The sequence below is a fragment of the Corapipo altera genome, unplaced genomic scaffold (genome assembly GCF_003945725.1).
Source record: "Corapipo altera isolate COAL_440 unplaced genomic scaffold, ASM394572v1 92, whole genome shotgun sequence".
Lineage (NCBI taxonomy): Eukaryota > Metazoa > Chordata > Aves > Passeriformes > Pipridae > Corapipo > Corapipo altera.
The window spans coordinates 148,353-163,233 of NW_020884994.1; the positions used below are offsets into that span (position 1 = coordinate 148,353).

Here is a 14,881-nt window from a genome sequence, read left to right on the forward strand (position 1 = left end):
GTTTGAGTCAGGAGAGACATGCAGATAAGTGTGTGTTTACATTTGGCATGCAGACTAAGAGCACTGTGTCACTTGAAGGAGGTGAGCACCATCAGTATCCACTGCATGGGCAGCGTAGGGAGGAAAGCACTGGCTTTCCTCTACTCAGCATGCTGAGACAGGCAAGTTCTGAAAGGGTGGAACAGTGCTGATAGCTCTATTTTGGACACAAAAGTTTGTTTTAGGGATAAAGGCAATACTGTTACCCTGGAAAATTTGCTTAACTTAGATGAATCTGTGATTATGAAAAGATTTCTTGCATTATTTGTCTTCTAACTAAGCTGTCCCAGCCCAAATATGTTTGCAAATACAAAAAAATAGATTTATTCTCTTAAAAATACATTCCATGCAGCCTGGAGTGCTGCTTCCCCAAGGCAGGAGCTGGGACTGCACATGGGGCAGCCCAGGAGGATGATCCTTTGGGAGACTTGGGTTCTGACCATCAGAGTCATCAGCAAACAATGGCTTTGTGTTCTGTTGCCCACAGCACAGCCCGTGGGAGGCTGGCCTGGAGCAGGGCCCTGATCACTCCAACGCTGCGCAAGGGTGGCAGACATAAGGTTACTATGTTAGAGATGACACCAATATGACTATTGCTTCGATCCGTAGTTAGGAAATGTGCTTGTGTCAAGTGTCTCTTGAAGCACTGAGGTGCACCACCCCACCCTGTGCTTCCTGCCCTTTTCCCTTGCTGGAGGTCCCATCTGTGGGAGGGCCACAGGGCTCCCCTCAGCCAGGCCCACTGCCCAGCACCAGTGGGCACATGGCCAAACTGTCACACCCATGCTCCCCGAGCGGCTGGAGAGGCAGCTCTGCGCGCTGCAGAGGTGTTTCTGGGTGTGAAGGAAGCCGTTCTGTGAAGCAGCAAGCTGCTGCCCCTCAGGCTGGCACCAGCCCTTCTGGGGAAAGCCACTGGCTCTCCAAAAGGGACCAGCAGCTCAGGGTCCTTGGGAGCAGCAAGCACTGACACACTTCCTCTGTACAGCAAATACATTTACAACTTTGGAATTAATTACCAAAGGGCTTGATGCGTGGCCTTGCGCATCATCAAGCCTACTGAAAAGCCGGTTATATTTATATGCTAAAATTACAAATACTTCTTCAGTGATGGCAATATTTACACATATACTCTATTTTACAGCTGTTCAAAAAAAGTGTGCAATTTGAGTAAACACATTGTGTTTCCTGAAGTCATTGCTATAAGGTTAATAATACAATCAGCTCCTATTGCACTCATTGACCAGAGGGCATGGCCCCTTTCTGTTCCAGGGAGGGTTTTCTTTCTCAGATTTAATCTTGATTGTGGTAAAAACAACCAGTGCGACATCTGTGTCCAGTATTTACAAGCAGTGAGACTGAGTCTAGAGCAGGAGTTCAACGTATCTGCTGTAAAATATTGAACAAATGACTGAAGCAGCCGGAGAAAGGAGAGATGTTACCTTGTGAGAAGCACTTGAGGAGAGCACAGTACCCAGCAGCTCTGCATTGCTGGGGCAGCAGCTGTGAATAAGCCAGCTGAGCAGCAAGGTGAAGCCCTCTAGTTGCTCCAGCAAAGCCTGGTCCTGGATGACAGAAGTGGAAAACCCAACAGCTATTGTTGCTGGTGGTTCTTTCCTTGCAATTTAGACACAGGGGTTCCTGGGTGAGCTGTGGGGTTGAAAAGCTGATGAATAAGCCAGTGTTTTGTGGGTAGACACAGGGAAACCTGTGTTTATCCTGCATGTCGTGTCACAGGGATGCAGAGACTTCCTGGTCAGAACTGAAACCAGTTCCCTTGGATGGAGCTTTGGGAGCACCATGCGAAGCTGTATCCATATCAAGAAGACGAGGAGAGGGCTGGTAGATGAGTAGGGGTGTCCCGTGGGATGTGGACCAGTGTCCTGCAGTAGGATGGGGTGGGGACTGGGAGGAAAGCCATTCAGTTGCTGCCCAAAGCAATACTTGTACAGTGCAGTACATGCTGTCCCGTGGTGTGTACGACAAGCTGCAAGTGACCCAGGGCATGGGGAGCCCCCCAACATGCCAGCTCTCTGGAGGTGCAACCGCAATGCCCATGGTGACTGTGACTGGCACAGGTTATACAGCTGGAGAGCTGCTTAGCAGCAGGTTTGGGTGACAACTGAAGAGGCAGTTACATGCCAAGGTGCTTCCCAGCTGCTCCCAGGTTAAGCAAGCAAGTACTGCATGAGGCATTTGGGCTGCTGAAACAGCAGGTTTAGTTTTGAGGGGAACACAAAAAGAAAGGGTAAAGAGAGGCAGCACTCTGCGGTGGACAGGCTGCCGCAGCCTCGTGGAGCAGTGCTGAGCTGGGCACTGCTGGGCAGGTTGCAGGGCCAGATCTGCTGTGGGGGCAGCACAGCATCGGGAGGCAAGTGCTGCTGGCAATCCATCTGATTTTGGGTGATGGCAGTGATCCTGACATACAGTGAGTGCTGAGCAGAGCAGGGTGCTTAGGAGGGACATGGCCATTGCACAGGATTGTTACAAAGAAACTGTGGTTTCTTATTGAACAATCTGCAAGGATTTCCAATCCTTCCTGATTGGAAAGCAGTGGGGAAGCAGTTCAGAAATCTGAATTTAGCTTCAGAATTTCACTTGCTTTTAGTTTGGATTTTGAATTTAAATTTTTCCCCATTATCTTGTTCTACTAGCACTGCCATGTCAATGGTAACAGAGAGTGGTTCGTATAATTTATTTTAATATAACTTAAAGATTATTATAGAGCTGCCACTCAGTACTAATTTGAAAGCATTATCTTTTTGTCTTGTTATGCAACTTGAGACTTATATGTCATGACATATAAAAGAATAAAATGAAAGGTTAAAAATATGAATTTTGGAAAACATCTTAAAAATTGCAAAAGGAAACACTTTTTTTCCAAAATAATTTTTCCCTTCCTCCAAACAATCTTCATAAAAAAATAATCATGTCACTGAAACACATCTTTGTGTTTTCATAGATATTTTGCAGCCAGGGAGGAGCTGCAGCACAGGGATGTGCAGTACAGGCAGGCACACAGCTGTGGTACCTGCTTCTCTGGAGGCGGGATATGGGAATGAGTGTGGGGTGCAACTCAGACATGGGAGCTGCTGGGGTGCAGCTCTTTCCACAGGACCTCAGAAACGGATCACGGACCTTTTCCTTCTGGCGTGTTATCCCTGTCCCTCTGCAGAAAAGCACAAGCAGCAGGAAGCACTGGCGGCATCAGTGCTGTTTGTGTACAGACCAGCCCAGCAGCTGGGGGATGGAATAGAAAGGAAGGACTAGCTAAGCCCTGCCTGTGCAAGCCAGGAGCAATAACCCTGCTCAGGGCAGATGTTGCACCTCCTGGAGCTGCAGGGGCGGTGTCTGCCTGACAGTGACAACAACTGCATTCCGTGGCCTGGGGGCACTGACAGGGGGACACATCTCTGTATCTGAAGCAGACTCTGACCACACCTGAGTCCCAGGCACAGTAGATGGCAGATAGAGCACAGATCAAGATCAGCTTAGGGTTCAATCCTGCTGTCTCCACTCTGTTTTGGGAAGGAACAAGGACATTCTGCTTGTCTGTGAGGAAAAGCACTTGTTTCTTTTTCTCTTATGGCTCAGTTGCTAAAAATGAGCTGCAGAGCTGTTGCCTGCAGAGTGTGACAGACATAAAGCTTCAGGTAAATGGCACTCCAGTCCCAGGCAGGAGGAACTGTTACTGCTGCAACACTGTTTTGGCTCACTGGATGACTTCTTGGTGCGGGATCTCAACTGGTGATGAGTAGGTCATGCAAGGCTCATTGCAGAGACTGACAGCAACAGGGAACAAACTGCTTCTAAACAACATTTTCTGTTCTCCTTCCCTCAATGTGTAAAGCAACAAGCAACCAATGGGGAATGGTCTCCTCCTGCCTAGAGAGAGGGTGCTGGGAACACAGGTACTGAGGTGACCACTACCCCAGCCAAAAGGGGGTATTAGGAGAATGCAAAATGTCTCTAGGAACTGAAAGCTTTTAATTGTGGAGGACAGCTGTCATGGGCTGGATGTAGTCATAGGGACACTGCTGTGACCTTGTGTGAATGTAAGTGGTTAACAAAAAATTCTCTCTTGTCCAGGGAGTACCATTGTTCAGACAGGCTATGTGGTAAGAGTTTCCATATGGAGACAGACTTATCATCCTACATGGAAGATTAAGATTGCAGGTACAGAGATGAGAAAAGGGAGTCCCCTGAGCAAAATCCCTGCAGCTGCCTCTTCAGCAATGAAGAAGAAGAATTCACTGGTAAAGCTCCTGTACCTTTCAAAACTGGTTTCAGACTAGCTGAAGCCTCTGGAGAGGTTACAAACAGGTGTGATGCCTGTGAGCTTGGTACTATTCTACCTCTTGCTCCATTGTTTTCACTGACCAGAAGGGAACGCAGTTCATCTCCGAGATGTCCGGCAGGCCCGGGAAGTGCCCTGTAAGAGACAACCCACAGCGTCACAGACTGGTCAGGACCTGCAGCTGCCCCGCCAGCATTTCTACTCTGCGGACGAGGATTGCAAATGCCTTTGGCAACTACCCCAAATCCCACCAGGATCCCAGTCCAATGGTGGGGTGGGGAAGAGCAGTGACAGGATGGGAGTAAGCCCAAAGCAAAGGGACCCGGCCCTGCCTCACGTAGCTTTTTTTATGCTGTAGGATACCCCGCACCCATTTCCACATTCAGCATGTGGGTCCTGGAAGTGGGATGCAGAACACCTGACAACAGAGGCGCTGGAGTTGATTTAATGTCAGAGCACACCTTTTGTGGTGTTCAGGCTTCTGCTACAGCTGGTGGAGGTCTGGGCAAGACAGCAGACCCAGATGATGGTGTGTATGTTACAGGGATGTTACCCAAGTTTATATTTGCTGTTGATCCAGTCTGTGCAGACAAAGAAAGCACAACACAGTCTCAGGTATAGAACTCTGCACCGGGCCAGGTGAATATTACTGTAGGTAACATCTCTTGATGACCACATAAGAGCATTGCTGGGGTGCCTCTTTCCTCAGCTACCCACAAGGACAGTGTCAGTTCACTAACCTCTGCTGCCAACACTACCTTTCTTCAAGTGCCAGTCTGCGAAGGTCAGCTGTGACCATGGACCTCTGGGATCTTAATTCTGTAGCACTCACCATAAGGTATGACTCTGTAGGGCACTCAGCTGCCTTGTTGCAGTCCTGCTGCCCTCATGGCAAGACTCAGCAACTGCGCATGTCCAGTGACATACACTGGCAATGGGTTTGGGGTCTTACATATTTCCTGCTGTAGACGATCCACAAATTGAAAGATACACTTTGCTCTCGGCAGCTGCACAGGCCAAGAGGGAATGCCAGGAGAAAAAGGAAGTCTTTTGTACAGACACAAGCATGCCTGTGCACCTGAGAATTAATGTCTGCCTGGACCTCTATATCCTCAGAAGGAAGCCCCTTGTGAAGAGGCTGTAATACACACTTTTTTCATATTTCAGACAATAAGTCATAGTCACTATAATGTGGGCCATTTTGCACTTGTGTGTCCAGAAGGATGTATTTTAGGAAGCAGAGTAGCAAGTGTGTAGCAGCAGCGAAGCACTCCAGTAATACAGCAGCCAGCTGAAGCTGGGACTCTGCTTTTGTCTCTCCAAATGTTTTTTTCCATCCCTGATTGACTCATGTACCACAGCATGACTAGATGCAGTGCCTCTTAGTCCTTGGAGAATAATTTTAGCCATAAACCTAGCTGAAACAAGTTTATAACAGAAAACACAGCAGCCACTCCACCCCTGGAAAGTGCTAACTTCAGACTGGATTTTTTCTACAAGGTATACTTTCTTTTTGGACAAGTTCTCTAAGTTAGGTTACTCGGAAGTCAGTTCAGATATTGGCTTCTTGCTTTGTAACTACCTCCCCTCACATACCTGCTCCTCTGCTTGAAGACCTGGTTGTGCAGGGGAGTGGGATTCAGGGTCCTGCAGCTCCACCTTGGTGGCTGGCCTTTTCCCTGGAATGTCAGCCTGTAAGAGGTACTCGGAAGAGCTGTACTGCTTCCTCCTGGAACTGGACACAAAATCCTTGCTTTCATCCTGTGCAAAGGAAAATAAAAAGGGTTGGGACCTGGGGACTCTGAAGGGCCTGGAATAGCGCTGGGTTTCTAGTCCTGGGTTCGTGGTGTGAGGTACTGTCTTGAGTCCCTTTGGCAAGGAGGGACTTGGGGCACCAGACCAGCTATGGCATGGCCTCACTTATGTACTATTTCATAAAGATATTTTTAAAAATCCAGTAATTTTAACCCAAGTTATGGATGCAGAATCACAAAACAGAATAGATCCCTTGGACAAGGTTACTGAGGTCCAAGGAAAGATGAAACCACTGATGTGATGTAGCTAGCTGCTTAAGTAGAAGCTTATGTGGAGTCAGCAGGAATGAAAAGATGATGGATGCTCTGTTGGGTTTGCGTGGCCAGGTTTTGGTAGGGGGGGAGCTACGGGCTGGCTTCTGTGAGAAACTGCTAGAAGCTTTCCCCATGTCCATCAAAGCCAGTGCCAGCTGGCTCCAAGATAGACATGCCACTGGCCAAGGCTGAGCCAATCAGAGAAAGTAACAGCATCTCTATGATAACATATTTAAGAAGGAAAAAAAGTCATTGTACAGAAGTAATTGTGGCCAGGGAAGAGAGGAGTGAGAATATGTGAGAAACAGCTCTGCAGACACCAAGGTCAGTGCAGAAGGAAGGTGAGGAGGTGCTCCAGGCACTGGAGCGGAGATTCCCCTGCAGCCCATGGTGAAGGCTGTAGCGAAGCAGGCTGTCCCTCTGCAGCCCGTGGAGGTCCACAGGGGTGTTGAGATCCACCTGCAGCCTGCGAAGGAGCCCCTAATGCAGGTGGATCCCACAGGAAGCTGTGACCATGTGGGAAGCCCACTATGGAGTAGGGTCCTGCTGACCTGTGAGGAGAGGAGCCTGTATACTGGTAGGATTTGTGACCCCTTGGGGGACCTATGCTGGAGCAGCCTGTTCCTGAAGGACTGCACCCCATGGAAAAGTGACCCATGTTGGAAAAGTTCATGAAGAACTGTAGCCCAGGGCAGGGATCCCACGCTGGAGAAGGGGAAGGACTCCTCTCCTGGAGCAGTGGCAGAAACAACTGCAACTGACTATAACCCCTATTTCCCATCTCCTTACATTACTGGGGGTGAGGAGGTGGAGTCCTGGAAGTAGAAAGGGGAGTCCAGGAAGGAGGAAGGTGTAGGGGGAAGGTGTTTTTAAGATTTGTTTTACTTCTCATTATCCTGCTCTAATTTTGATTGGTAATAAATTCAATTAATTTCTCCAACTCAAGTCTCTTTTTGCTTGTGACAGTAATCTGTGAGTGATCTCTCCCTGCCCTTATCTCCACTCATGAACTTTTCATCATATTTTCTCTCCCGTGTCCAGTTACAGAGAGGAGTGATCGAGGGGCTTTGGTGGGAGCCTGGCATCCAGCCAGGGTCAACCCATCACAGATGCACTGCACATCAGTCCCGAAAGCAGGGGAGAGAAGGGGCGAGAGGCAGCACATCCCTGGACATTGTCAGGGATGAGCCACCCATCATAAGAACGTATGAGGGCTTCCTTTGAAGACAAGGCTGCCTTTAAGGTTTTGTCTAATATGTGCAGCACACAGTTCTATTAATGTCAGAGGCATAAGAAAACTATGCATTCATCTGGCATTGCTGCTGCTCATCTGCTCACTGTCTGCCAGTGCCTTCGCACTAATTTTCATCAGTCAAACATCAGATCAGAGAAATATCGACTTCACTATCTGAACCATGAAGCCCAAGAGAATGACTGCTCAAGGTCTTGTGTTGCCTCAGGTCTTTAGGGAGCTTGAGGAGGTTGACTGCCAGCACCAGAGGGAGCTGGTCCCCAGGCTGCAGCACCCATCCTGCTCCCTGGAGCTCCCAAAGCAGTGTTACAGAGAACTGCTGCTTCTGCAGCACAGGTATTGCAAAGGACTGTCAATAACTCCTGTAGCTTCATTAGGGACATTTGCCCACATCAGCAGCAAGGAAGGGAAGGCTGCAACGGAGGAGAGGCACACAAATTTTGGCAAAACCAGCACAGGTCTTGTGTTTCCCAAATAAGATTGTTAAGGGAATCTCCACTGTGGACAGCAGAGCTGGAAAGAGATGACAGCGATACCTGCACAGGACAGCTGAATGTCAGCACAGATCAGTGCCCAGCCTTCTGCCAGAGAAACAGCTACATCTTTAAATGAAACATAAATCCCAGCAGAAACAGCCTGCTGTGATATGAGGCATATTATAAGTCTGAAGATAACCCTTCAAAAGATTCTTTTCCAAGGGCATATGCGATAATTTAAGTTGCCCAAATACATACTATTTGGTATATCTAGTACCCCTATGTATCTACAGTCTTTTAGGTTAACTTCATACTCCTCATTTACAAGCTAAAAACATACTTACTTTTTGACCAAGAATTCAGGTTTGTGACTACGTAGTGTCAAGGGTGAGTTTATTGCAAAGTGATGCAGAGAGAGACTGCATCAGAGAGACTGAGCTCAACTCTTAACAGCCCTGTGTGAACTAACGACGCGGTTGCTCTCCTTACTGCCTGTCCCTGGAGACATGGGCAAGGCTGGAAGCCAGCTAATCCTTGGGATAACTTGGGATAACCACACAGAGGTCAGGTTGCGCTGTGAGGTACACTTCAGCTGCTGTGAATGTACACCACATAGCTGGCAAATTTGATCTGACAGTGACCTTGAGAGCACCTGCAGAACATACTGCAGAGCTACACTCAGCCCTGGGTGGGCTGCCAGGGGGAAAATGGAAAAGAAATCAGTGCCTACTGTTTAGGGCTCCATAACCAACCACATATGAACCCAGCTGCAAGTGGAGAGAGTCAAGTCAGCTGTGAGAGTTAAGGTTGTGGGTGCTGTGAATTGAAACTCCTGGGATAAAGCGAGGCCCAGGAATGGATCTCCCATTTCCCAAGCACATAAGCTGTTGTTATGCAAAAGAGCAACTTCAATCATATCAGCTCTGCTTGGATTCATGAAAGAGCAGTAAAGATTGCCTGTGACCCACCCTGGCCAGGGAGACAATGTATTCTCAGTGTCACAATATAGCTGGAAGGCCAGCCTGCACTTTGTAACACCAAGCGACAGGCTCTCTGCAAAGCAGAGCACAAATTCTTCTGTGCTTCTCATCACCAGAGAAGTAGAAGTTTTGAAAATGTAAAAAAATTCATTCAGTTAGGAATCTGTCCCCTCTGTCACCAGCACTGTTGGATAACCCAGCTGGGTTCTTCCTGCAGACTGGCAATGGCAGCAGCTGCTCAGAGCAGTGCTAAATGAATAGCAGAGGCAGGAGTTGCAGCAAGAACTAGTGTGATGTTTAATGGCCTGGAGGGCAGTGAGCTCTCTTGAAATCTGCCAGAGCCTGCAGCTCCAGTGGCAAACACAGCTCACCAGACCAGATATCTACATGTGTCACTGCTTTGAGGGACACCCCTCATTGGTACCAGCCAAAGGAACAGGAAAAGAGCACAGCCATCCTTGTAGAATATGGGCACAGACCAAGGAGGGAGCAGCCTTGTGTTACCAGCTACCACTCATCTGTTTAGGAAATGCCCGGGGAGCATTTCCAGACCAGAGCCTGGTTTCATGTGAGGAAACCATGAAGCTCTTACCAAAAAGAGCTCTATCTCTACAGCTGCCATTAGAGCTACAGCTCTGCCTGAGGTACAACCCCACTCAAGTCTGCTCACTTCCAGCATTTTTTCATTGCTACTCCAAGTCAAAAATGTCATGCAAAGCCACTCTGAAAAGCATACCATGTCCTACTTAAGCTACGACTATGTCTTCTCTAATCTTGGCAAGACTAAATGCTACTATGTAGTTATTCATATGGCAGTACAAGACCCAAAGCAGATGGATCTAATGTCAATAAGGCTAAATCTGGTAATTCACATATGAGATGCTGCACTGAAGATAGCAGGAGCTGGGAGAGGCAGCACTTAGGAAATAAGCTGTAAGAGTTTCAAATCACGCATCCTACAACTACCAGGCAACGTGGAAAACCTCATCAACTGAAAGAGAAGAGTGTTGAACACAGGATACTTACAGGTAGCGCAGTCCGATGCCAAACAGCAGCTGCTGTAGGATCACTTGCATAGCTCCTGCGTGTCAGCAGTTCAGATGCACTTAAATTACTTTTGGTCCTTCGGGACCCCAGTTCAGGGGCACTCCAAGAATTAGCCGTGGCACTGGTCCTTGCTGAGGCCTGCTCCAGGGAGTCTGTTCTTGCACTATTCCCTTCCACTTCGGAGAGGTCCACTTCGGACCTACACAAGTTTGTAGTACTGGAAGCTGCACTTTTCTCCACTTCAGTTTGAGAGTCCTCCAGGGAATGTAAGCCTTGTCTTGTTCTCCAGGAACTTCTCATAGTGGCATGCCTTGTTTCAGATGAAGCTGCATCTGAAGAGCCATGGCTCTTCCAGCTGATTGTCTCTGAAGGCAGTTCACTGTTCCTCTCTGTGAGTTCAGAAGTCTTTAGCATAATGCTGCTTCTGGAGACCACTGTTTCAGCTTTACTTCTCGGCACTGCCTCTCCACTTCTGTCCATTTCAGATAATTTCAGAGCACTTTTATTAATCGATATCTCAAAGGGTGTGGGGACATTGTTTGTTATTGATGGTGAAGGTTCATTTGAGGCTGCTCTGATGTTGCTGCTGGTAACATGCCTTTCCTTTGCTGCTATATCTGCAGTGGTCCTTGGAGCTGTTGGCTCAGAAGGGAAGATTGTGATGCTGCTTGTCATTTTATTTGTTACCATTTTAAAAACAGACTTCTGTTTTTCTGACTCTGCCTCTGAAACAGTCCCTCCCATGACTGCCTTCATATCCTTCTCAACAATTGCAGGTTTAATGATGGCTTTTGACCTCAGAGCTTCTCTTGGGCTGAACGACCTTCTGGATTTCAATCCTCCAGTGCTGGCATCCAATGGTTTTATACACTTGGTGGAGTCTTCATCATTTACAGTGTTTTTCTCATTTTCAAAAAGTGATGCTCTAAAAACTCCTCTAGAATTGGAGAACTGCTTGGAACTGACTTTCTTTCTTGTCTCAAAATCTGATTGAGTGGTTGTTTTTTTGCCTCTTCCTGATTCTTCGTCTGAACTAAGCTTTTCCTGGTTACTCTGGATTGTCTTGGAGTCAGTTTTTAAACCCACGTTTACATGATCTGTTGCTGAACTTGAAGACTGCTCTGTCTCTTCTTTATCAAAACCTGTGAGAATCTGCAGAATGTCTTCCTGACTCCTGGAGCGATGGGAACGCTTTGTTAGTATTGAAAACTTCACACTTTCAAGCGATGTGTCTGTGACTTCTTTTTCCTGGGAGATTATTGCCCTTTTAGCCCTCCCCTCCAAGGACTGTCTGTGTGATGAAGCAAAAGTGTTCACTGCTTCTACTTTAGAGCCAGCGGAGTCTGAGGCTGACACATGGGAGGACAGATGGTACCTGTATGCCGAAGCTGTGCCATTGGAAGAGGTGTGGTTACCCCTTGCGAGCTGCGTGTCCCCTGTGCAGTCACTAACTTCAGCCTGGCTTGTTTTCAGCTTCTCAGCCAAAGAAACCATTGATTCTTCTTTGCTTGACTTTTCATCCTGTGTGTCAGCACCATTTTGGCAGCTGCCACGGAGCACCTGAGATGGTTTTTCAGCCTTGGATCTCAGGCTTGTGTCACCAACAGATTTGGAAGGTGCTTTCCAAGACTTCTGCTCCTGTGCAGCAGGAGGATATCGGCTGAGGACAGATGGCTGCTCTTTGGATCTCCTCCCCTCATTCTGCATGACGCAGCCTTCCTTCTGACCAGGAGAAATAGTGGAAACTAAAGATTTCTCTTCCAGTCTTTTTGTATCTGTGACAGCAGCGTCTGAAAGGGCAGATGCACCAGATGTTTTTCCTGCTTTTCTGTTCATTAAGCTTGAACTGGGCACCTGCTTACCACCATGGCTGTAACTGTCATTACTGACAGAGAAGTCTCTGTTCCGTGCTCTTTCCCGGCGCTGCTGTGGCGAGAGCTCCCTTGGCTTGTGCTTGGCAGCTGTCAAATCAGCCATGACACCTCTGTATTTGGGTCGGTCATGTTTTCCCCTGCTGGTAAAGCTTGTATCTTCATTTTCAAACTCTCCGTTCTCCAGATCTTTCTGTTTTTTTATTTGCATTTTTATTTCTTCTAGCTGACCTGTTAAGAGTTTGTTTTTATTCTGTTCACTCAAGTAACTGTCTTGCAGGTCATTGTTTTTGGCTCTTACTTTTTTAAGTTCTTCTTCTAAAGATTCAAAACGTTTGATCTGAGTTTTAAGTTTCTCAATTTCTTGGGTGAGATCTTTCACTTTGTTGTCCTCTTGGTTTTTATTCTTTTGGTTTTCTGATTTATTCCTGGTTTCATTTTCTACATGTTTCAGGTAATCCACACTTCCCTTCCTCCTGGTCTCCTTAGAAGGCAGTGCAGAAGTCAAGTCATCTTCAATTCTCAAATCATTTCTGTCCAGGAGATTGTTGGATGACCTTTCTAGCAAGTTGGATGCATTTCTAGTTTGATCTGCCCTATTTAGTTTATTGTTTTGTTCTAGTTTCTGTGTTAGCTCCTGGATTATTTTTTCATTCTGCTTTTCTCTTTCATTAAAATGTTTTCTTTCTGTGATAAAGCTCATAGCTAAGGATTTCAGCTTTTCTAGCTCACCCGTTAAGCTCTGCTCAGTTTTATCTAGCCTGTCCTCAGATGCTTCCAGTTCTTTCACTTTCACTCTAAGTATTTCTAATTCTGTAGATATCTTTTTGGTCAAGTTCTTTTCTTCATTGAGGCTAAGACACAGCTGTGTACAGTCATTCTTGCTCCTCCCGAAGGCCTCCTCCAGCTTCTCTAGCTCTGCCATTCTCCTTTGAAGGTGTTCAATTTCTGACTTCAGCTCTCGAGTGAGGCTCTCCTCCTCTTCAAGTTTTTCTTTCATTAATCTGCAAAGCTCTTCAGCCTTTCTAATTTCTTCATCCTTGCCTTCAATCTTCAGTACTCTTTTCCGCAGGGCTTCGATGTCAGCCAGCATGCTGGAGTTGCTGCCTTCTGCCTGGATAACTTTGTCCTGGAGGTCAAGCAGTTCATCCTCTGCTTTCTGCAGATTTTTGGTTGCTTCCTCCAGTTCATCAAGGCGGCGACTAAGACTCTGCAACTTGAAACGTAGGTGCCGATTTGAGGTTTCCTTGTAACCTGTAAATTCTGCCATGTTTATTTTATTTCTTTTAGATGAAAGCTTTGCTTAGTCTGGATGAACTTGTGTATTCCTGGTACGTTATCGTTCCTTTGAACAGAGGCAATCTCAGTCTGAAAGAAAAAATGTTATAAATCAATATAAGAGCTCAGAATATAAAGTATTCTCACTATGTAAGCTCGACTATAAATGTTCATCTAAGTAACTTCTTAATTAAACACATTTCTGAGTGCTAAATTAGGAGAAATGAAACTGCAGAGAAGACCCACAGTCCACTTACTTCGGTTATACAGGATTTCCAAAAATAGCTTGCTCCCAGTATCTGAGGGCAGGAAGTGCCCTCCCCTGCTGGTTTGCACAGGCAGTTTGTGCACTACCAGCAGATTCTCACCCAGGGCTCCACAGTCAGTGCAGCTGCCTATGTGCAAGGTCCCAGGCTGTAGAGGGTCATGCAGGTCTCAGGTCCCTGTACATGGACATGCCCACACAGCAGACACCTCTCTTTTCAGCACTGCACCAGCCTCCTGAAGACACTTTAGTGAAGAAGATTCAGGATTTCAGAACCAGAAAAATGCAAGCCCCAGCCATGTGGTAACCACTGAGGAGAGAGCAAGCCCCCCATGCTGGCTTGCAGTTGGAGGGACTGGGAGCTGCTGCCATTCAGCACTGCCCATCACTGCCAGGATTTCTCCTGCATCCTTGGCTGCTCAGCAGAAATCTTTCCCCTGGGAAGGACACTATGCCAGTGGAGTTTCAGGTTTCTCCCTCCTGTTTCAAAAGCTGTCGTTGCTCTTGCCTGCCACCCACTCACCCACCCAGGAGATCAGCAGTTGCTTACACCTCTCCCTGCTGCTGCTGAGAGCAAGTAGTGATTAAAACACACCGGCACACTCTTGATGTACTCAATGTGAACTCTTCCTAGCTCAGCTCAGAGCTGGTAGGATGTTTTTTAAACAGCCCCTCTGTGCTTGGCAGGGAGTAGCAGGGAAGGGGCCCTGGCCACATCAGAATGACCGCTGGGAGGATATGAAGTTCCCCTCTGGCAATCAGCATTACCACCGTCCTGTCCTGGGCCTGAGGCACAGCCCCAGTGAGTGCCAGGGCTACTGCAAATGTGAGGAGAGGAAGGGTGACTGCAGCAGCTCTTTGACCTGTGCCCTTGCTCAGGTTGGCTGCCTTGGAGTGGGACTCGACCTCCAGAATTTTTGTGGAGCTCTCTGCAGAGGAAGCACTCAGGAGTTTCCTATTTCACAGTGCCAAGAAGCAATGAGCAGGATGTGGGGAGAAGATAGGGCCGGTAAGGGAGGCAGCAGTGCCCCAACACATATCCTTGGGCTGGAGACGATCCATTTCCAGCCAGGCAGAGGGGCCCGTGCTGCAGACAGGCACCTGCCATGCACGCCATGGAGGTACTCCTGGTGCACACTGCGCACCCTTTGACCCATCTCCTAAAGGACTTCTCTCACTCTGGGGGGGGTCACCAACCTATTTGGTTGATCTCACGCTCCTCAGGTACCTACCTGAAAGGGGCACTCCAAAGAGTACCCGGAGAGGAACCTTGGCGTCCTGTGTGCAGCAGTGCACAGCCGTGGCCACAT

General features: G+C 47.7%; 1 protein-coding gene across 2 annotated transcripts in view; it reads right to left on the reverse strand.

Annotated features, from left to right (window-relative positions):
* Nucleotides 1-2,157: 2,157 nt before the first annotated feature.
* LUZP1 (leucine zipper protein 1) overlaps nt 2,158-14,881 on the reverse strand; it is a 37,222-nt gene continuing 24,498 nt past the window's right edge. For both annotated transcript variants that reach the window (XM_027666518.1, XM_027666519.1), the window contains exons 2-4: nt 10,137-13,396; nt 5,930-6,094; nt 2,158-4,468 (exon numbers count right to left, since the gene is read on the reverse strand). In XM_027666518.1, the coding sequence (XP_027522319.1) occupies nt 4,433-4,468; nt 5,930-6,094; nt 10,137-13,298 (3,363 nt within the window). In that variant the 5' untranslated portion in view covers nt 13,299-13,396 and the 3' untranslated portion in view covers nt 2,158-4,432. The remainder of the gene's footprint in view (nt 4,469-5,929; nt 6,095-10,136; nt 13,397-14,881) is intronic.